Source organism: Pongo abelii, chromosome 10, assembly GCF_028885655.2.
Source record: "Pongo abelii isolate AG06213 chromosome 10, NHGRI_mPonAbe1-v2.0_pri, whole genome shotgun sequence".
Classification (NCBI taxonomy): Eukaryota; Metazoa; Chordata; class Mammalia; order Primates; family Hominidae; genus Pongo; species Pongo abelii.
Window position 1 is genome coordinate 118,458,126 of NC_071995.2, and position 23,349 is coordinate 118,481,474.

Genomic DNA, 23,349 nt, shown 5'->3' on the forward strand with positions numbered 1-23,349 from the left:
AAGGGTTCCAGTTTCTCTATCTCCTCAACAACATATGTTATTATCTTTTTTACTGTGGCTATCCCAGTAGGTGCAAAGTGGTATCTTTTTGAGGTTTTGATTTGCATTTCCCTAGTGACTAATGATGTTGAGCATTTCCTGTGCTTACTGGCAATTTGTATATCTTCTTCAAAGAAATGTCCATTCAGAGACCTTGCCCCTCTTTAACTGGGTTGTTTGTCTTTTTATTGTTGAGTTTAAGATATATATATATATTCTAGATACAAATACTTCATCAGATATGTGAATTGCAAATATTTTCTTTCCTTTTTGTGGGTTTTCTGGCCCTTGCTTCTTTCATTGCTTTGTGAACCTCTTTTGAGAGGTCTGTTTATATATCCCAGAGTTTTTCACAAGACTGCTTTCCATTTTTGCTTGTATCTTCTCCTTTGGCTCCCAACATGAACACTGGGAGGGGGTACAGATTCAAAGGCAAACATCATGTTGGGCCAGGCTTTAAACTCAACTCCTAAGTCTGAATCCCAGCTCTGCTCTTATCCTAGCTTCTCTGAGACTAGGTTTTCCCACCTATACAATGGGAATATTAATGCCAACCTCTCTTTCAGTTTTCAAAATTAAGTGAGATAATGCCGGGCCCCTTTACTGCCATCATCTCATTTAAGCCTCACAACCAACCTGTGCATAGATATTCTTTTTGTTTTTTGTTTGTTTGTTTGTTTGTTTGTTTGAGACAGAGTCTCACTCTGTCACCCAGGCTGGAGTGCAGTGGTGTGGTCTTGGCTCACTGCAACCTCCGCCTCCCGGGTTCAAGTGACTCTCCTGCATCAGCCTCCTGAGTAGCTGGGACTACAGGCACGTGCCACCATGCCCAGCTAATTTTTTGCATTTTTAGTAGAGATGAGGTTTCACCTTGTTAGCCAGGATAGTCTCAATCTCCTGACCCTGTGATTCCACCACCTCGGACTCCCAAAGTGCTGGGATTACAGGCATGAGCCACCGCGCCCAGCCGTGTGCATAGATATTCTTATCCCCATTTTACAAATGAGGAGGCCAGGTACAGTGGCTCACACCTGTAATCCCAGCAATTTGGGAGGCCAAGGCAGGTGGATTGTTTGAGCTCAGGAGTTCCAGACCAGCCTGGGCAACATGGTGAAACCCCATCTTCAAAAAAATACAAAAAATTGGCCGGGCGCTGTGGTTCACGCCTATAATCCCAGCACTTTGGGAGGCTGAGACAGGCGGATCACGCGGTCAGGAGATCAAGACCATCCTGGCTGACACGGTGAAAACCCGTCTCTACCAAAAATACAGAAACAAAATTAGCCGGCCGTGGTGGCGGGCACCTGTAGTCCCAGCTACACGGGAGGCTGAGGCGAGAGAATGGCGTGAACCAGGAGGCGGACGGAGGTTGCAGTGAGCCAAGATCGCGCCACTGCACTCCAGCCTGGGCAACAGAGCGAGACTCCATCTCAAAAAAAAAAAAAAAAAATTAGCCAGGCATAGTGGTATGTGCCTGTAGTCCCAGCTACTTAGGAGACTAAGGTGGGAGGATCACTAGAGCACAGGAGGTCAAGGCTGCAGTGAGCCGTGATCGCACCACTGCATTCCAGGTGATGTAATGAGACCCTGTCTCAAAAAAAAAAAAAAGGAAAACTAAGGTTTTTTTTTTTTTTTTTAAATTATACTTTAAGTTCTAGGGTACATGTGCACAACGTGCAGGCTTGTTATATAGGTATACATGTGCCATGTTGGTTTGCTGCACCCATCAACTCGTCATTTATATTAGGTATTTCTCCTAATGCTATGCCTCCCCTAGCCCCTCAGTTGTTTGGTCAACCAAGCATTCTTTTTACATACCAGTAATCATCAACTGTCCAAATGGCTAGATATTTGGGCAAATTCCTAAGAAGCCTGTTTCAAAAAAAAAAAAAAAAAAAAAGCAGGGCTACAGGTTGGAAAATGAAAACCTGGCTGTATGAATTTTTTCTTTTTTATTAGGAATATATATTAAGGGAATGCTAGGCGTCAGACTCTCCATTAGGCACTGGAGCAATGAATACAATGAGATATGGTTTGTGGCTTCACGGAGCTCAGTCAGGTGGCAGAACAAACACTCCAAAGTCAACAGGCCGCTGAATCAAATGACTGTGACTCGCGTCAAGAGCACAAGGAAATAAATCAGGAGCTGAGTCAGAACCCACTGACTATGGTCATAGGACCTACTTAAGATGTAGGGACCTGGCTGAGTACAGTGGCTCATGCCTGTAATCCCAGCACTTTTGGAGGCTGAGGCAGGATGATCACTTGAGCACAAGAGTGTGAGACCAGCCTGGGCAACATAGCAAGACCCTGTCTCTACCAGAAAATGAAAAAATTAGTCGGGCGTGGTGGCATGCACCTGTGGTCCCAGCTTCTCTGGAGGCTGAGGCTGGAGAATTGCTTGAGCCCAAGAGTTTGAGGCTGCAGTGAGCTATGATTGCACCACTGGACAACAGAGTAAAACCTTGTCTCAAAAAATAAAAAATGAAGAGATGAGGCCTGAGAAGGCTGCCCTGAATGTGCCAACAGGTCAGCCAAGACCAGAATGAGCAGATGCTGGCCACATGAGACAGAGAGAGAGGAGGGCCACAAGTAGAGAGGAGATGACCTGGACACAGATGGGGGCAGGCAACGGGGAGACAGTAAGCAAGGGAAAAGGCTCCAAACGTGATAGGAGAGGCTGCAGGGGCCACTCCTGCAGGTTGGGAAGGGCAGAAAGAAGAATGTGAGCTTCTCCCAGGAAAACAGGGAGCCATGGAAGGCTTTAGAGCTGAGGAAGCACAATGTTCCAATCCCATCTACCCACCAGTAATCCCAGCAGGGATTACTTTGGGAGGCTGAGGCAGGCAGATCACCTGAGGTCAGGAGTTCAAGACCAGCCTGGCCAACATGTGAAAGCCCATCTCTAATAACAATACAAAAATTAGCTGGTTATGGTAGCGTGCATCTGTAATCCCAGCTACTTGGCAGGCTGAGGTGGGAGAATCGCTTGAACGTGGGAGACGGAGGCTTCAGTGAGCCGAGATTGCACCACTGCACTCCAGCCTGGGTGAGAGAGTGAAGACTCCATCTCAAAGAGAAACAGAGAGAGAGAGAGAGAGAGAGAGAGGCAAGAACAAAGAAAATGAATTTTTGATAGTGAAATTAGTAGCACAGCTTAGATATACTTGCCCTATGTTCTCTATCAGTAACCAAATTTTTATTAAATTTAAGTCAAGTCATCTACCTGGTGCTGTGCATCAAACAGTGCATCAAATCTTGCTCTTAATTTCTTTTGGGCGTAATAAAATAGTTATCCTAAGGGCTTTGTGGATGGATGCACTAACTTTTGGTTATGTTTGTAGTCCCCTTAGAAAGTTGCTTTTGAACACAGAAACAGTTTGACTATTGGTGTCCCTCTCTCTGAGTCTCAGTTTTCTCATCTGTAAAATGGGGGATAAGATTACTTCTATCCCCATGGGGGTTATTGTAAGGAATCGATTATATGATGCACATACAGTGGTTAGTCCAGGGCCTGGCACAGAATAAATATTCAATAAATATTAACTATTATTTTAATATGATGATTCATTATTATGACTAATATAGCTCCTGGCTTCCCCTATGGCCTTATCTCATCTCTCTCTCCTCTCTCCTCTCTTTTCTTCCCTTTCTTGTACCCTCTCCTCTCTCTTTCACTCCTACAGCTCAACCACACTGCATTTTTGGGGGAACCTTCAACAAAAAACTTCTTTCCCCCCTCCAGACCTTTACACTTGCCATCCTCCCTGGCAGGCATCCTCTCCCCACTGCTCTCTGCAGGCCTGGCTCCTTCTCAAGCCTTCAGGTCTCAGTCTACCTGCTTTCTGCTAAAAAAAAAAAAACTCCCCTCTCCACCCCACTTTCTTTGCCTTAATAATATTCTGTATTCATCTTATTTATTTGCATGTTCATTTATTTTTTATCTCCACCAGAAAGTAAGCCTCATGAGGGCAGGGAGCAGTGCCAGGCACACAGGTGATACTCAAGAAGTAGTTTTTAAATGAATGAATTAATGAATGGCTGTCTATCTAGGACAGTGGTTCTCAATTCTAGCTGCACTCAGAATAACCTGAAAAGCTTTCAAAAAAATTCTGATGCTGAGGTCCCACCCCCAGAGAGCCTGATTCAGTTGGTTTGGGAAGGAACTTGGGTATAGGAATTTTTTAAGCTTCCCACCCCAGGTAATTCTAAGTTGCAGCTAGAATTGGGAACCATGAATACAGGGAGATATAAAAATATAACTTTGGAGAGTTTCATCTCCGGTCTTCACTGGCAGCAATCCCATAGGTACTGCTGTCTCATCCAGGGTATCATGTGGGATGTAGCAAGAGTTCTGATCTGAAGACCAGAAGGAAAGGACAAAGTACTTTCCACATTTTCCTGGCTTAGGGCAGTGGAGTAGCTTTGCTGTTTGGTGTGAAGTGTCATGAATTCTTAGAACATTAGACCTACCGGTATTCAGTGCTAGTTATCAAAATTTATAGGGTTACTCTGGACTCTTTTTCTTTGAGGTGTGGATGCCAGGAGTTGCCTGTGCCTTCTGACAGGTGCCTGGGAGTCTCCACTGCACAGCCTCATGACTGTTGCTGTCCCCCACAGCAACCTTTTTGAGGTTCAGCATAGAAACAGTCACCGTCACTTCTGACTTCTGCCCAACTTTCCTTCTGTGGGTATTTAGGTATCATGTGTCCATCCAGGGAAGGGGTATATAAATAAGTTTGAAATAACCAGCTGCAGTGACCATGAGATCATTAGCGTTTACTACAGGAGAGAGGAACTTGCTCACTCTTCTGTCAAATTGTGGACTTCACTGGTTCAAGGTATCTGGTAAGACCTGAACACTGTTATTCCGTTTTGCCAACATGAGCCTAGGCCCCGATCAAAGAGAAGAGACTCCTGCATGCCTTATGAAATGTGTGATGAGAACCCATGTGTTCTATATTCTAAGAGTGAAGTGTCGTGAATTCTTAGAACATTAGACTATGCTCTTGTTCTATACTCTAAGATCCATTTGGATAACAGAGGATAATTAAAACCAGAAAGAAACTAAAGTCCCTTCTTTTTAAAATACTTTGCAGGATGAAGAGAGACAGCAACTGGCTGCTTAGCACCCTCAAATACAGGTGGTTGGTTTATGAAATTATGAGCTCTATAGCTTAGAAAAGAACTCAGCAATGTCCAAACACCACAAATATAAGTGAACAGACAATGGACCTGGAGGAAAGGTGCGACTTACAAGGAGTCACAGGGAGAATTTCTCTGTGGTGATGGAGCATTTCTGTTTCCTGATTGTAGTCATGGTTATTAAAATCTACATGGGTGATATTGTTTGGCTGTCTCCCCACCCAAATCTCAATCTTGAATTGTAGCTCCCATAATCCCCATGTGTCATGGGAGGAGCCCAGTGGGAGGTAATTGAATCATGGGGCCAGTTTCCTCTATGCTGTTCTTGTGATAGTGAGTGAGTTCTCACAAGATCTGATGGTTCTGTAAGGGGCTTCCCCCTTCGCTCGGCACTCATCCTTTTCTCTCTTGCCACCACGTGAAGAAGGACATGTTTACTTCTCCTTCTGCCATGATTATAAGTTTCCTGAGGCCTCCCCAGCCCTGTGGAACTGTGAGTCAATTAAACCTCTTCCCTTTATAAATTACCCGGTCTCAGGTATGTCTTTATTAGCAGTGTGAGAACAGACAATTACAGTAAATTGGTACCGCGGAGAGTCGAGAGCTGCTATAAAGATACCAGAAAATGTGGAAGCAACTTTGGAACTGGGTAACAGACAGAGGTTGGAACAGTTTGGAGGGCTCAGAAGAAGACAAGAAAATGTGGGAAAGTTTGGAACTTCCTAGAGACTTGGAGGCCTCAGAAGACAGGAAGATGTGGGAAAGTTTAGAACTTCTTAGAGACTTGTTGAATGGCTTTGACCAAAAAGCTGATAGTAATATGAACAATGAAGTCCAGGCTAAGGTGGTCTCAGATGGAGATGAGGGACTTGTTGGGAACTAGAGGAAAGGTCACTCTTGCTATGCAAACAGACTGGTGACATTTTGCCCCTGCCCCAGAGATCTATGGAACATTGAACTTGAGACAGATGATTTAGGGTATCTGGCAGAAGAAATTTCTACATGGCAAAGCACTCAAGAGGAAGCAGATCATAAAAGTTTGAAAAATTTGCAGCCTGTTGATGTGATAGAAAAGAAAACCCCGGCCAGGCGTGGTGGCTCAAGCCTGTAATCCCAGCACTCTGAGAGGCCAAGGCGGGCGGATTACCTGAGGTCAGGAGTTCGAGACCAGCCTGACCAAAATAGAGAAACCCTGTCTCTACTAAAAGTACAAAATTAGCTAGGCATGGTGGTGCATGCCTGTAATCCCAGCTATTCAGGAGGCTGAGGCAGAAGAATTACTTGAATCTGGGAGGTGGAGGTTGCAGTGAACCAAGATCATGCCATTGCACTCCAACCTGGGCAACAAGAGCGAAACTCCATCTCAAAAAAAAAAGAAAGAAAGAAAGAAAGAAACCCCATTTTCTGGGGAGAAATTCAAGCCAGCTGCAGAAATCAAATGTTAATCACCAAGACAATGGGAAAAATGTCTCCATGACATGTTAGAGACCTTCAAGGCAGCCCCTCCCATCACAGGCCTGGAGGCCTAGCAGGGAAAATTGTTTCATGGGTCAGGCCCAGGGCCCCCCTGCTGTGTGCAGCCTCTGGACATGGTGCCCTGCATCCCAGCTGTTTCAGCCCCAACCGTGGCTAAAAGGAGCCAAGATACAGCTTGGACCATTGCCTCAGAGGGTGCAAGTCCCAAGTCTTACCAGCTTCCATGTGGTGTTAGTCCTGAGGGTGTGCAGAAGATAATAACTGAGGTTTGGGAACCTCCACCTAGATTTCAGAGGATGTATGGAAATGCCTGGATGTCCAGGCAGAAATTTGCTGCAGAGGCAGAGCCCTCATGGAAAACCTCTGCTAGGGAAGTATGGAAGGGAAATATGCAGTAGTAGCCTCCACACAAGGTCCCCACTGGGGCACTGCCTAGTGGAGCTGTGAGAAGAGGGCCACCGTCCTCCAGAACCCAGAATGGTAGATCCATCAACAGCTTTCACCATGCACCTGGAAAAGCCGCAGGCACTCAATGCCAGCCTGTGAAAGCAGCTAGGGAAGGGGGCTGTACCCTGCAAAGCCACAGTGGTGGAGTTGTCCAAGGCCATGGGAACCCACCTCTTGCATCAGTGTGACCTGGATGTGAGACATGGAGTCAAAGGGGATCATTTTGGAAATTTAAGGTTTAATGACTGCCCTATTGGATTTTGGACTTGCATGGGGCCTGTAGCCACTTGGTTTTGGCCAATTTCTTCCTTGTGGAGCAGATGTATTTGCCCAATGCCTGTACCCCCATTGTATCTAGGAAGTGACTAACTTGCTTTTGGTTTTGCAAGGCCATAGGCAGAAGGGACTTGTCTTGTCTCAGATGAGACCTTGGACTTGGACTTTTGGGTTAATGCTGGAATGAGCTGAGACTTAGGGGGACTGTTGGAAAGGCATGATTTTGTCTTGAAATGTGAGGACATGAGATTTGAGAGGGGCCAGGAGTGCAATGATATGGTTTGTCAGTGTCCTCACCCAAATCTCATCTTTAATTATAGTTCTCATAATCCCCACATATCATGGGAGGGACCTGGTAGGAAGTAACTGAATCATGTGGCCAGTTTCCCCCATGCTGTTCATGTGATAGTGAATAAGTTCTCACGAGATCTGATGGTTTTATAAGGGGATTCCTCCTTCACTCAGCACTCATTCTTCCCTCTCCTGCTGCCATGTGAAGAAGGACATATTTGCTTCCCTTTCCACCACAATTGTAAGTTTCCTGAGGCCTCCGCAGCCATGCTGAACTGTGAGTCAATTAAACCTCTTTCCTTTATAAATTGCCCGGTCTCAAGTATGTCTTTATTAGCAGCATGAGAATGGATGAATACAATGCGACAAAATTCCATAGAAGCATACACATACGAAAAAAGAGTAGGCTAGGCATGGTGGCTCATGTCTGTAATACCAACATTTTCGGAGGCCGAGGCAGGCAGATAATTTGAGCTCTGAAGTTCAAGACCAGCCTGGGCAACATGGCAAAACCTCATCTCTACAAAAAATACAAAAAGTACCTGGTAGTGGTAGCACTCACCTGTAGTCCCAGATACTTGGGAGGCTGAGGTGGGAAGATCACTTCAGCCAGGGAAGTTGAGGTTGCAGTTAGCCAAGATCATGCCATTACACTCCAGCCTGGGTGACAGAGCGAGATCCTTTCTCAAGAAAAAAAAAAAAAGAAACACTGGCATTGGTACAAATCTATTCACTCAGGAGTTATATTAATATAATATCACTATAATAATAATATTTTAAAATATTTTTTAAAGACAGACCAGGAGAAAGTAGGAGAAAATCTTGCAAAATATGTAACAGATCAAGGAATATTATTCACTTATTTAGTACATTGCCACTAGCCACATTTGACTATGGAGCACTTGAAAAATGGCTAGTACCAGAGCTTTGAATAATATTTTGGACATGTTGGATTGAATAAAATATATATTATTGAAGTTAATTTCACCTACTTATTTTTACTTTTTTGATATGGTTACTAGAAAATTTAAAATCACCTGTGTGTCTCCCATTATATTTCTGTTGCACAGTGCTGGTCCATAATATGTAAAAGTTTCCCACAGCTCAGTAAGAAAACACAAACTGACAGAAAACTAGACAAAGGGTATGGGTACAAAACTCATCAAGAAGAAATACATAGGATCAATAAGTATTCATTTATACATACATTTGTTAATTCAACACACACTTATTGCTCTCCTTCTATGTTCCAGGCACTGTGTGGGTCACTAGGGAGAGCTGGCCAGTTTTAGATAAGCTGGTCTGAAAAGTCCTCTGTGAGGAGATAACACTGGAGCTAAGATCTGAAGTGTGAAAAGATGGCTCAACCTCACCATTAATTAATGGAATCCTATCTTGAGATTCTTCTTCACCCATCAGAATGGGGAAACAATAGATTGATAATATACAGTATTGGCAATGATGTCGGGGAAAGAGCACTTAAATACAATTAGTGGAAGCATAGGTTTGGATAACCTTTTTGCAGGGCAATTTGGCTCTATCTCTCCAAATGTAAATCCATATACCCTTTGACACAACAATTCCATTCCTAGAAATTCACCAAAAGCAGAGGCTTAAACGTATGCAAAAATGTATGAATTAGAATGTCCACTGCAGCATATTATGCAATCTCAACAAATTTTAAATAACTAAATGTCTATAGTTATAGTTATAAGTGAGGCATGACCATTTAAATGAACTACTAGGAAGCCCTTAAAAAGAATAAGACAACCATACTCACAATGTTTATAGAACTCGCAATGTTTCTATAAGTTTGAAGCTATTTGAAAATAAAAAGTTACAAAGAAAAGATTGCACCATAACAAATCAAGACTTTCCCCAAGAATACAAGGATGATGTAACATCAGGAAGTCTATCAATATAACTCATTATTTTAATCACGAAGGGGGAAAGAAAACAAGAATAAGATAGACTTGGACACACTAGCTTGGGAAGTTGCCCACCCCATATTAAGTGGAAAAAAAGCAAATTGCAGAACACATGTAGTATGATACTGTTTGTATTTTTATATTTTTTATTTTTTCAGATACAGGGTCTTGCTCTGTCACCCAGGCTACAGTGCAGTGGCTCAACTATAGCTCACTGTAACCTCAAACTCCTGCGCTCAAGCAATCCTCTCGCCTCAGCCTCCTGAGTAGCTGGGACTACAGGTACATGCCACCATACCTGGCTTTTTTTTTTTTTTTTTCTGAAACAGGGTCTTGCTCTGTGACTCAGGCTGGAGTGCAGTGGCACAATCATAGCTCACTGCAGCCTTGAACACTGGAACTCAAGCAATCCTCCCACCTCAGCATCCCCAAGTAGCTGGGACTACAAGCATGTGCCACCACGCCAGCTAATTTTTTGTAGATAGAGGGTCTCCCTATCTTGCCCAGGTTGGTCTTGAACTCCTGGACTCAAGTGATCCTCCTGCCTTGGCCTCCCAAAGTGTTAGGATTACAGGCATGTATCACTGCAACTGGCATCCAGCTAATTTTTAAAATTTTTTGTAGAGACAAGGGTCTTGCTATGTTGCCCAGGCTGGTCTTGAACTCCTGGACTCAAGTGATCCTCCTGCCTCAGCCTCCCAAAGTGCTGGGATTACAGGTATGAGCCACTGCACCTGGCCTATTCATATGCTTAGAACAAAGAGAAAAAAAAACACAAACTTCTGTGTGTCTGTGCCTGTGTGTGTGTGTGTACAATCACTGTACCAAACTAGCCATGTGACTATGGACAAACTGCTTTGACTTCTTTGGGCCTCAGTTTTCCCATCTGTAAAATGGAAACCACAAAGCACCTAGCTCATAGTGTTGTGAGGACCAATACAATAATCCTTGAAAAACATTTAACACAGTGTCCGGCATATACTAAATGCCTCATAAATATTATCTGTTATCATTGTTGTTTTGTCAAAGAAAGACTTATGGCCAAAACATTTAGAGAAGAAAAGATTTTACTTCAAAAGAAATGCAAGAGAATCCACCTTCAAAAAGACCAGCTAGCCAAAGCAAAACACAAGTATTTAAAAGAAAACAGATGCAAAGTTACCAAGGTGACCGAGTTGTTTTATATTAATCTGTTCCTGGAAAACAAAACAGTATCTTTCTGAATATATTACAATATCCACAAAGGAAGTAACCTGTGTTTAGACATCATAGTTGCAAAAGGTAGTGATGAAGTTGTCTTTGCCAAGATTTATGGGAAGTACTCAAGGTTTTAATATTTGAGGGATCAGGACTAGACAGACTGACTCTATTATTCTTGGTTTATCTCAGGGTGAAAATTGCTGTTTCTCTCTCCTGACTATGATACATGATGTGCTTAGTCATAATGGAAGCAGGAGAAAGTGTCAGTTTTCTTTTCATATCATTCATGCGGGAAAAAATCTAGAATCAGATGCACCAAACTGCTAATAAGGGTTATCTCTGAGAAATAAGATTAGGGAAAGAGCTTTACTATTGACTGTATGTGCTTCTGTAGCATCCAAATGTTTTACATGTTCACAAATTGCATTAGTAATTTTTAAAAGAACAAATAAGATCATATAAATTTTGAGTATCTAAAGCTGCCCCGTTTCTTCCTAGTTCTTCCACACCAGATGGAATAGTTTACATTCTAAGCTCTTCAGAAAAAGATTTATAAACCATGCATTTTCTCTAAAATCCATTTCCACCGCTTCAGTCTGTCACATCTGCCAGGAGAACCTCAGTATAAAATTCCAATTAAAAGAGGAAAAGAATTACAGCTGACATGTTGGGGAGGCAGGGAAAGAATTCTTTCTGCTTCACTGTTAGTTCTCTACCCTTAAGCACGAGACCCCCCAGCCATGGAAATCCTTCACAATGAAATCTCAGAGTTGAAGTCTCCCACTCTAGTCCCTCCCCGCATCTTCTTACTTTTACCCAGCAGATCTACCCGTGGGCAGCTCTTTTCCCAAGTACCAGGGGAGAAAATGGATTCAGAAAAGGATCTGTGGGGAGAGGAGAGTCCACACTTAATACTGAAAAAGGCTTTTCATCTGTTTTTCAAGCCAACAGCAGCCCCATTCCTAGATTCACTCAAGGTCTCCCTTACATGTCCCTGGAAAGATGGTGGTTTGCAAAGAGAGGAGGGTCACATACAAGATGCCAGAGTGGCAGCAGGTGATGAAGTCAGAGCAGGATTCACCTGTGGCTTGCACCCAAATCCCCTTCAGCCATGTCACCAAGCACAGCCTCTCTGCCTTGTATCAAACAACTCAAATGGCCAGGGACCCTCATTTCACCTGTGCTCGTGGGCAATGCACAGGTGATAGATGTACCCTTCTACATGACAGACTGGCTGTTCTTCCCACTTTTTTGGTCACTGCTACTGAGAACATGAAACTGTTTTTTCATCCAAACATCCAGGAGTTGCCATTTAGAAAAGAGAGGGGACTTCATTTTTTTCCTATGGTTACAGCAACATGAATGCATCATCATAGCTATCATCTCAGAACTGTGTTTTCCAAGGCAGGGCAATAGGTCAGTTTGGGAAGGTATGAACTTATATAATTCTAAACTGGATTATGAGCTCAGAATTTAGGGTTCTAATATCCTATGCAGTGATCTTGATCATAAAGCCTCTAAAACAGCTTCTCAGCAGTTTGGGAGGCTGAGGCAGGTGGATTGCTTGAGGTCAGGAGTTTGAAACCAGCCTGGACAACATGGCAAAACCCCATCTCCACCAAAAATACAAAAAAAAAAAAAATTAGCTGGTTGTGGTGGTATGCACCTGTAGTCCCAGCTACTCAGGAGGCTGAGGTGGAAAGATTACTCTCCCCAAAGATCCAGCAAGGGTAGAGAAGATTCTGGTACACCCCAAAGATTGCAGATTTAGAATAAGAGCAAGGCAGGAAGTGGCAATTCACAGCAAAAGCTAACATTTATTGAGCATACACCACGTGCTGAGCCAATACCAACCACTTGACACACATTAATTCAATGTGAAGTGGGCGCTATTACTATTGCCCCTGATTTACAGATGAGGGCACTAAGGCTTAGGAAAGTTGAAAACTTGCCTTAGCTCTTGCAGGTGATAAGACATGGAATTTGAACTCAGATCTCTGAATTTCAAGCCCATGGTCTATTACATACTTCCTTGGAATAAATTTAAAGACGGTGGGCATCTTGACCTTGAAGGACATTAAGGATAGTTACATAGACCAGAAGTTTTCAATCCTGTGAAGCTTAAAAATTATAATAATAGGCTGGGTAAGGTGGTTTATGCCTGTAATCCCAGCACTTTGGGAGGCTCTGGCAGGTGGATTGCTTGAGGTCAGGAGTTTGAAACCAGCCTGGGCAACATGGCAAAACCCCATCTCTACCAAAAATCAAAAAAACAAAAATTAGCTGGGTGTGGTGGTATGCACCTGTAGCCCCAGCTACTCAGGAGGCTGCAGTGGAAGGATTACTTGAGCCCAGGAGGTCGAGGCTGCAGTGAGCCAAGATTGTGCCACTCCACTCCAACCTGGGTGACAGAATGAGACCTCGTCTCAAAAAAAAAAAAATTTAATAATAATAATAATGCAAGAGCAACTCAAGCATCTATCAACAGCTGAAGGGATAAACAAAATGCAATGTATCCTTACAATGGAATATTGTATATATCCCTACAATGGCATATTGTTCATCCTTAAAAGGGGAAAAAATTCTGACACATGCTATAACATGGATGAACTTTAAAGACATCATTATGTCTAAGTAAAAGAATCCAGTCCCCCCAAAAAACAAATACTGCATAATTTCACTTGCATGAGGTACCCAGAATAGTCAAATTTATAGAGTCAGAAGGAATTGTGGTTGTCAGGGGCTGGGGAGAGGATGAATGGGAGTATTTTACAGGTATGGAGTTTCCATTGGGGAAGATGAAAATTCCAGAGATAGATGGTGGGTCATGGTTGCACAGCAATGCAAATGTACGTAATGCCACTGAACAGTATACTTAAAAATGGTTAAAAGATTAAATTGTAGGCATATTTTACCACAACAAAAAAATCACACAAAAAACGTGCCACCTGGTCCCCACATCAGTTAAATCAGAATCTCTCCATGATAGAGCCTGGTTCTCTGTATTTTTTTTTTACTACCCAGGTGGTTCTAATGAACACCCAAGATGGAGAACTCCAGAATTCATGACTTAGAATTCGGGAATTCACCTTGCTGGAAGTCCCTAACATTGTTTTTAGTTCTCACTGTCTCATTCACACAAGAGGCCTGAAAGCAATTCCTCTTCATTGTTGAGTCTTCCCACCTGTTGCTGACTAAGGTGGCCCAGATCCAAGAATTAATGGAAGGTTCTGGAAGCAGAAAGCTCTGTGGTATACTGGGTATTTCTCTGGCTTGTAATTGTCTGCATATATCTAATCCCCCTTAATAGTCCAGGAAAAGGAGCAATTATTACTGAAGTTCTGTGATTTCAGAATCAAGGAAGAGGTTCTCAGTGAAATCTGTAATTCACAGCACTGATGGAGTCCTTCTGTACATAACTTCTTCTTCTTTTTTTTTTTTTTTTCTTTGATACAAGGTCTCACTCTGTCATCCAGGCTGGAGTGCAGTGGCACGATCGTAGCTCACTGCAGCCTCAAACTCGTGGGCTCAGGTGATCCTGCCACCTCAGCCTCCCGAGTAACTTAGACTACAGGTGTGCACATACATAACTTTTAAACACATATTTCCAGTCTTCTTTGGACTACAGCACAACTGTTGGGTGACTCTTAGCCATGGGATGATAAAGAGAGCTTATTTTTCAAAACTGTGTGTTCTTTTTATTTTGAAAAATTGCAGGCCTCAAATATAAGTGAGCAAATAACACAACGACCTATATAATCACCAAAATGCATCAATAGTTAACATTTTTTGCCATTTTTATTCTTATTTTGCTGAAAATTTAGGTACAGGTTGCAATAATATCAGTTCTAGATAATGCAGCCTGTATCTTCTGTAGAAAAAAAAATTCTCTTGTGTAACTAAAATACAAATATCACACTCAAGAAATTTAACATTATTATTATCTAACATTTACTCTACACTCGAATTTCCCCAGTTATCCCGAAAACATCTGTAATTGCTACTTATTTATTAATCCTAGACATGATTAAGGATCATACATTGCATATAATTGTAGGTTCATCTCATTTTCTTTAATCTAGGAGAGTCTCCTGATGTGTGTGGGTGGGTGGGTGTGCATGTCTTTCATGACATTGACTTTTTAAAAATAATTTCAAGCCATTTGTCTTGCAGAAAGTTGCTCAAATAGAATTTACCCTATTATTCCCTCTTAATTAAAGAAAGCTAGGTATATTGAGAAAACTACATAGGGCCAGGTGCAGTGGCTCATGCCTGTAATCCCAACACTCTGAGAGGCCAAGGCAAGTGGATTGCTTGAGGCTGGAAGTTCGAGACTAGCCTGGCCAACATGGTGAAACTCTCTCTGCTAAAAATACAAAAATTTGCCACACGTGGCGGCCGGCACCTTTAGTCTCAGCTACTCAGGAAGCTGAGGCAGGAGAATGGCTTGAACCCAGGAGGCAGAGATTGCAGTGAGCTGAGATCACGTCACTGCACTCCAGCCTAGGCAGCAAAGCAAGACTCTGTCTCCGGAAAAAGAAAAATAGAAGGAGGAGGAGGAGAAGGAGAAGGGAGAAGAGAAGAGAAGAGAAAAAAGAAAAGAAAAGAAAATTACACGGGTAAAATGTCCTTGCTAGGGTATTTTATCAGAAGGCACATGATGTCATTTGGTCAAGATTCTCTTATTATTAAAGGGAGAAGAACAGTATCTGGCCTTCATTTCAGCAGCAAGCAGTCTCTGAATACCTCTTCTTCACCTGGCAGTGTGCTATGTCCTGCAGACCTCAAAGATGCCCTCAAAAACTTCACATTCTGTGGGGAAACAGAAATATTCATGCACTTCATTCAGTCAATAACATATTTCTTGAGCTCCAACAATATGCCAGACACCACTCTAAGTACTAGAAACAAGGATGATATTTAAATATTTAACAAGTTGGGCATGAGCACAGAATCAGAGAAGATGCTCTGCTGAGCCCAATAACCCTTAAGTTGCTGGATCATGGGGAAACCGGGGAAAATGCAGAGGAGCAAGTGGGATGGCTGGGATATTGGGGAAGGTGGACAAGCTTCAGAGTAGCTGCTATTTATCAATGAGTGCAGAGTATTTCAACATTTTAACAGCTGGGAATGACAGCCGTGACTTGGGCATGGAGACAAAAAATTCAGCCAAGGTCCCCGACCTCATGGATTGATCTTCTAGTGCAGGAGTGGACGAACTTCTTTAGTAAATGACCAAATAGTAAATATTGTTGGCCTTACAGGCCCTACATTCTCTGGACAGAGAGACAAAGTCCCAACTACTCAACTCTGTCTTTGTAGCACAAAAGTAGTGTGTCAGTCCGTTTTGCACTGCTATAAAGAAATACCTAACACTGAATGATTTATAAAGAAAGGAGGTTTGTTTGGTGCATGGTTCTGCAGGCTAAACAAACATGGTACCAGTATCTTCTTCCGGTGAGGACTCAGGAAGCCTTTACTCATCGTGGAAAGCAAGGGGGAAACAATTGTGTCATGTGGCGAGACAGAGAGAGAGAGAGCAAGAGAACAATGCCAGGCTCTTTTAAACAACCAGCTCTCACATGAACTAACAGAGTGAGAATTCATTACTGCAGGGAGGACACCAAGCCATTAATGAGGGTCTGCCCCCTGACCACAACATCTCCCAGCAGGCCCCACCTCCAACATTGGGGATCACATTTCCACATGAGATTTGGAGGGAACAAACATCCAAACTGAGGTAGGCGGCGGGACTTGACTCCAGACCAGATTGAAGACTGGCTGAAACAGGGAAGAGGCACTCAGAGCTCCTCTCCATAAGACATGCTCACCAGTGCCATGACAGTTTACCATTGCTATGGCAACACCCAGAAGTTACCACCCCTTTCCAGGGCAATGACCTGGAAGTTGTCACCCCTTTTCAGGGCCATGACCCAGAAGTTACCACCCCTTATCTAAAAATTTCTTAACAACCTGCCCCTTAATTTACATAGAGTTAAAAGTGAGTATAAATCTGACTGCAGCACTGCCCTGAGCTGCTGCTGTCAACACGCTGCCTACAGGGTAGCCTTGCTCTGCAGGAGCAGTCATGGAGCTGTAACTCAACCAGGGCTCTAACACTGCTGCCTCAATCAAGCTGCTTTTTTTTTTTTTTTTTTTTTTTGAGACGGAGTTTCACTCTTGTTGCCCAGGCTGGAGTACAGTGGCAAAAATCTTGGCTCACTGCAACCTCTGCCTCCCAGGTTCAAGCAATTCTCCTGCCTCAGCTTCCCAAGTAGCTGGGATTACAGGTGCCTGCCATCACGCCCAGCTAACTTTTTGTATTTTTAGTAGAGACAGTTTCACCATGTTGGGCAGGATGGTCTCGAACTCCTGACCTCAGGTGATCCACCTGCCTTGACCTCCCAAAGTGCTGAGATTACAGGCATGAGCCACCACACCCGGCCTAAAGCTGCTTTCTTCTACCACCAGCTCACTTTTTTTTTTTTTTTTTTTTGTTGTTGTTGTTGAGATGGAGTCTTGCTCAGTCACCCAGGCTGGAGTGCAGTGGCACGATCTTGGCTTACTGCAACCTCCGCCTCCCAGGTTCACGCCATTCTCCTGCCTCAGCCTCCAGAGCAGCTGGGACTATAGGCGCCTGCCACCACGCCCAGCTAATTTTTTTGTATTTTTAGTAGAGATGGGGTTTCACCGTGTTAGCCAGGTTGGTCTCGATCTCCTGACCTCGTGATCCGCCCGTCTCATCCTCCCAAAGTGTTGGTATTACAGGCGTGAGCCACCACGCCCAGCCTACCAGCTCACTCTTAAACTCTTTCCTGAGAGAGGTCAAAAAACTTCCCAGGCTAGGCCCCAATTCTGGGGCTTACCTGCCCTACAACAAAACTATATCAAATAGCCACAGACAATAGTAAACAAATGAGTGTGACTATGTTCCAAATAAGCTTTATTTACAAAAACAGGCAGCAGACTGGATTTGGCCCATGGGCCATGATTTGGAAACCCCTGTTCTAGTGAACAAGATAGACATACTCATTTGTCCTTTTATGCTACAAATACTTATCCAGCATCTTCTACATGGCAAGTATTGCACTGGACACTGGTATGCCAGACAGGACAGATGGCCAGGCGTGGTGGCTCATGCCTGTAATCCCGGCACTCTGGGACACCAAGGTGGGTGGATCACTTGAGGTCAGGAGTTCCAGACCAGACTGGCCAATGTGGTAAAACCCTGTCTTTACTAAAAATACAAAAATTTGCCAGGCTTGGTGGCAGGTACCTGTAATCCCAGCTACTTGGGAGGCTGAGGCAGGAGAATTGTTTGAACCCAGGAGGCGGAGGTTGCCATGAGTCAAGATTGTGCCACTGCACTCCAGCCTGGGTGACAGAGCAAGACTCTGTCTCAAAAAAAAAGAAAAGAAAAGAAAACAGACAGATGATGACCCCTGCCCACATTGCACTTACACGCTAGTGGGAGAGACAAAATCTTGTTATGTAAATGCTAAGACAAAAGTCATTGGGAAATACAGAGGGGGCAGTTAACTCATCCTTAGAGTTTAGGGAAGGATTCCTGAAAGAGGGGATGACCATGTTGTTTGCTTAGCAGCCTGCCAGTGAGATAAGCAGAGTCTCCAGAGAGCCCTGGAGACTTTTCATCAGGACAGCCTGAGGACCTCCATCCCTTTCCCTGTGGGTTATCTGTCATCACCAGCTCTTCCCTTGTGTCCCCCAGTCTCTGAACAGCTACAACGATGGAGACTACGAAGGAGCCAGGCGGCTTGGGCGGAATGCTAAGTGGGTAGCCATCGCCTCCATCATCATTGGCCTTCTCATCATCGGCATTTCTTGTGCAGTTCACTTCACAAGGAAGTAAGTAGGCTTTTTGAATTCCTCCTCATGTCAAATGCCCTTTCTCGAATGCCCGTTGGAACCTGTTAGGGTAGATTAGGTTATGCTCCAGTAACAACCCCAAGTCAAAGGGTTTTCATGTTTTCTTCTCAGAATAAATTTGTCCCAGTCCAGAGGGACACATCAACAGTGTGGATCTTCTAGTGCAGGAGTGGGTGAACTTCTTTGGTAAATGACCAAATAGTTAATATTTTTGGCCTTACAAACCCTACATCCTCTGGACAGAGGGACATAGTCCCAACTACTCAACTCAGTCTTTGTAGCACAAAAGTAGTGTGTTAGTCCATTCTGCATTGCTATAAAGAAATACCTCCGATTGAGTGATTTATAAAGAAAAAAGGTTTGGATCCTTCTTTGGATCAGATCAACAATATGGATCCATATAGGTCAGTGGAAGGTCTCTCCTCCACACAGTCATGCAGGGTCCCACGCTATACAAAGCTCCACCATCTTGTAGCTGCTCTATCTAGAACAGAAGTCAACAAACTTTGTCTGAAAAAGGCCAGATAGTAAATCTTTTAAGCCTTGCAGGCCATATGGTCCCGATCATGGTCTCTGGCACAGCTACTTAGCACTGCCATTTTAGCACAAAAGCAGCCATAGACAATATAGAAATGAACAGGCATGGCTGTGTTCCAATAAAACTTTATTTACAAAAACAGGCATCTGTCTGTGGGCTGTAGTTTGCCAACTTCAGATCTAGAACATGAGGTGTCCTCAGGCAAAGGCGGGGGAGAGGAAGACTGGAGAATCCCACATGGGCTTTTTACTGCCTAGCGACAAATGTCGCTTAGGCTCACATTGACTGAAATCAGTCACGTAATCCCACCTAACTGTAAGAGGGTAGGAAATGTGGAAGAGTATGGGATATTTAGGATTGCTATTTGCTCTGCCCTAGCACATCATCTGCTAAATAAACTCCTACTTGCATCAAACTAGCATAACTGTTTTAGTTTAAGGGCAGAAGGGTCACCACATATTTTTGGTATTGACAAGGAGCTCTCATCTCATAAAGAGATGAATGCTGTTGATGTGTTGTCCCTTTGGACTGGGACAAATTTATTCTAATTTCTCTAACCAGCTCAGATGGGCTCCATCTGCTAGACTCAATAACACTTTCCGTCAGAGGTTTGGCAGACACCAAGGTCACGTGATAGGCAACCCAGACCCGGAAGTGACAAGTCCAGATCCATCTCTGTCTTGCTGTGTAATTTCTGGTAAGACAGATAAGAATGCTGAGAAATTCTTTCACTTTTCTGCCAGAGCGGCATGGCTACTCCTATACCCTTGACCAAAGTCCTACACCCATTGAGCTGAGGTCAACCTCTTTCTCTTGGTTGACAAAGGAGGCTCACCCAGATGGGTGAGGGAGGAAGGAGACCTCTTTTGACATTCCAGCTCAGCTAATCCAACCTTGGCAACCAAGACGATAGCAGATGTCATGGTAGATCCACTTCCTATCAGACAAAGCAGACCCAGGAACAATCGGTGGCAGCTGGGTAGAGGGGAAGATGTTAAAACAGGAAGTGTCACAAAAGAAAATTAAACGGCTTTGGCCAAAGAAAAGAGAAAAGGACACTCAAATATGAAAGGAAACTCAAGGTTTCTTGCCTGCAGGATGGCAAATTTGATGTTGGCCTGTGAAGAGGAAGATGGTTGGATAATACATGTGAATGAACCTGACTATATTCTTAAGAGAATGTGTAAGGTGCTCGTTGGCCTGTGAAGAGGAAGATGGTTGGATAATACATGTGAATGAACCTGACTATATTCTTAAGAGAAGGTGTAAGGTGCTTGTTGGCCTGTGAAGAGGAAGATGGTTGGATAATACATGTGAATGAACCTGACTATATTCTTAAGAGAAGGTGTAAGGTGCTTGTTGGCCTGTGAAGAGGAAGATGGTTGGATAATACATGTGAATGAACCTGACTATATTCTTAAGAGAAGGTGTAAGGTGCTTGTTGGCCTGTGAAGAGGAAGATGGTTGGATAATACATGTGAATGAACCTGACTATATTCTTAAGAGAAGGTGTAAGGTGCTTGTGAACCTGTGAGCAGGGGAGCCACAGACTGTGGGTTTAATGGTGCAGTTTTGGCACCAGACTGCCTGGACCCAGGTCCCAGTCACCACTTATTCACTGTGAGACCTTCAGCCAATTGTTTAACATTCCTGAACCTCAGTTTCCTCACCTGTAAAATGAGAATAATAGTAGTACCCATTTCATAAAGCTATCGTAAAGGTTAATTGGATGACCCACAGAATGTGTAGGTTGGTGTCTCTGTTCTTTAGTGGGTGCACAAAAATGTAAATCATTTATTAATCCCGTTATTACTATTATTATCAGTGTTACTGGGAAAGGACCTCAGAATTCAAGATGCCATTAAATAGAATTCAAGGCTTTATATTTACAAGCCAAACAAAGGACAATGTTCTAAGGGAATGAGACCAAGCCTTGGCTTGACTCCTGGGAACTTGGGAAAATGCATACTGCCTAGATTAGTGTTTGAGCTAAGTGGGTTATAATAATAGCAGCTGACACTAACATAGACCTTGACATATGCCAGGTACTGTTCTAAGCTCTTAACATTAATTAATCCTCATTGAGTCTTCACAGCAACCCAAAGAGGTAGATAGGTATTATTATCCCTATTTTGCAGATGAGGAAACCGAGACTCAGAGAGGTAAAGTGACTTGCCCAAAGCCTCAAAGCTAGTTAGTGGAAAAGGTAGGATTTAAAACCAGGATAGTGTCGCTCTTCAGGCTGTGTTCTTAGCCAAACTCCACACTGCCACTAAGTCAGTATGTTCCTGCTAGTACACCCAGTAACAAAGGCCAGTAAGTGGTACTTGCTTTGTGGCTAACTCCAGGATTGATTTACAGGGGAATGGTATGGTGAGGTTTCATCCTACAGAAATGTGTGATGAGTCAGGGCCAAGGTTCACAAAATCAAAGGAGTACAGGGGTCAGGGGAAGGACATACATGAGGTAGCCTGGTTATAGGACAATAGGAAGTGGTGGGGACCATGGTAATTTCAAAAGCACAGTCTAAAGGAAGCAGCCACCACTCTGCTCCAATTGTAACCACTTAGCATGCAGGCCTCATGGGGCTCATTTTTCAAGAGATGTTGGAAATCTGGGATTTTATGTAAAATCTCCTGATTTTTAGATGTTGACAACCAATTCACATTACTAAAACACATGGTGAGCAATGCACATTACTAAAACACAAAAACAATATTTGCAGCCTAGACACTATCTACTTTGCAGTCTCTAGTGGACAGTTTGCTTTGAAAGATCAGTTTGCTCATGGCAACTCCATCCAAGAAGTGTTGGAAAGGATCTAGAAGCATTCGTATGTAGACTGTCTCCAGCCTTAATATAAGTGTTTTTATCTGGGGATGAAGTGTTGATGTCTCTGCTTGTGATTGAAGCTTTCTTAGGAATAAAAGGTATGAGAAGGAGTTGCCTCTCTGTTCCTTCTTCCTAAAAGGCACTGTTCACAATGGTTAGAGCCTATGATTTAATACCAGCTTTATCAGGATTCAGATCCTACTTCTACCACACAGGCTATCTGGGCAAATTATTAAACTCTCTGTGCCTCAGTTTCCCTAACTATAAAATGATAATTGAATTATTTCCCCATCTGTAAGGTCAGATTCCTTCTAGATGCCTTTCCCTCTGTTATTAAAGAAAACAGGCCAGGCATAGTGGTTCATGACTATAATCCTAGCACTTTGGGAGGCAGAGATGGGAGGATCTCTTGAGGCCAGGAGTTCCTTGACCAGCCTGGGCAACATAGCTAGACCCCAACTCTAAAAAAAAAAAAAAATTTTTTTAATTAGCTGGGCATGGTGGCACACACCTGTATTCCCAGCTATTTGGAAGGCTGAGATGAGAGGATCACTTGAGTCCAGGAATTCAAGGCTGCAGTGAGCTATGGTCACACCATCGCACTCTAGCCTACGTGACAGAGTGAGATCCTGTCTCAAAAAATAAATAAATAAATAAATTTTAAAAGAGACTCAAATTTAAAGGCTTTGTCATATGCATGTATGGGCAAGAGAGAGACAGAGAGAAAGAAGGAAGGAGGCAGAAAAGAACTAGCCATTAGAGAATGAAATCAATTCTCTCTTCCAAGTAACATGGCCAATTTCTCAGTAATCCTTTGAAATTAAACCTCCCAGCCCTCATTTATGGGAGTAACTAAATGGCAATGTGAAACTTCTAAGGCAAAAGTGCCCAAGCTTTAGACTCCATAACAGTTACCTGGAGAGGTTTTAAAAAAGTTAGCATCTGAGCCTCACCTCAAAAAATTCCAACCTGCTAAATCAGAAGTGAGGTTCAAGAACATCTGCATCTTTCAGCTGCCCCTGCTCCCAACCTGAGGATTCAGATGCAGGTGGTGAGCAGAACGGTCTTTGCCAAACCTTGGCAAATATCCTGCCACCAAAGTCCACAAGGAAGAACGTGCGGATGGTGGCCATTCATGGACTGGTCAGTTTTCATTTACAGCAAACTCATCATCCTAATCTGCTATGTCTAACCCAATGCTAGGGAGGGGAATAAAGTTGCCACCTAGCAGGTCTACCCGCAGGGAGCCTCCTTTGTAACAATCTATTTCCACAGAGGGGCTGGAAAAAT

At 43.4% G+C, this 23,349-nt stretch overlaps 1 protein-coding gene across 1 annotated transcript in view; it reads left to right on the top strand.

The window, feature by feature from the left end:
• The window catches only part of TMEM233 (transmembrane protein 233), a 49,401-nt gene that overhangs the window by 17,420 nt on the left and 8,632 nt on the right, over positions 1–23,349 (top strand). Inside the window, exon 2 of the mRNA XM_002823845.4 lies at positions 18,532–18,668. Within this exon, the coding sequence (XP_002823891.1) occupies positions 18,532–18,668 (137 nt within the window). The remainder of the gene's footprint in view (positions 1–18,531; positions 18,669–23,349) is intronic.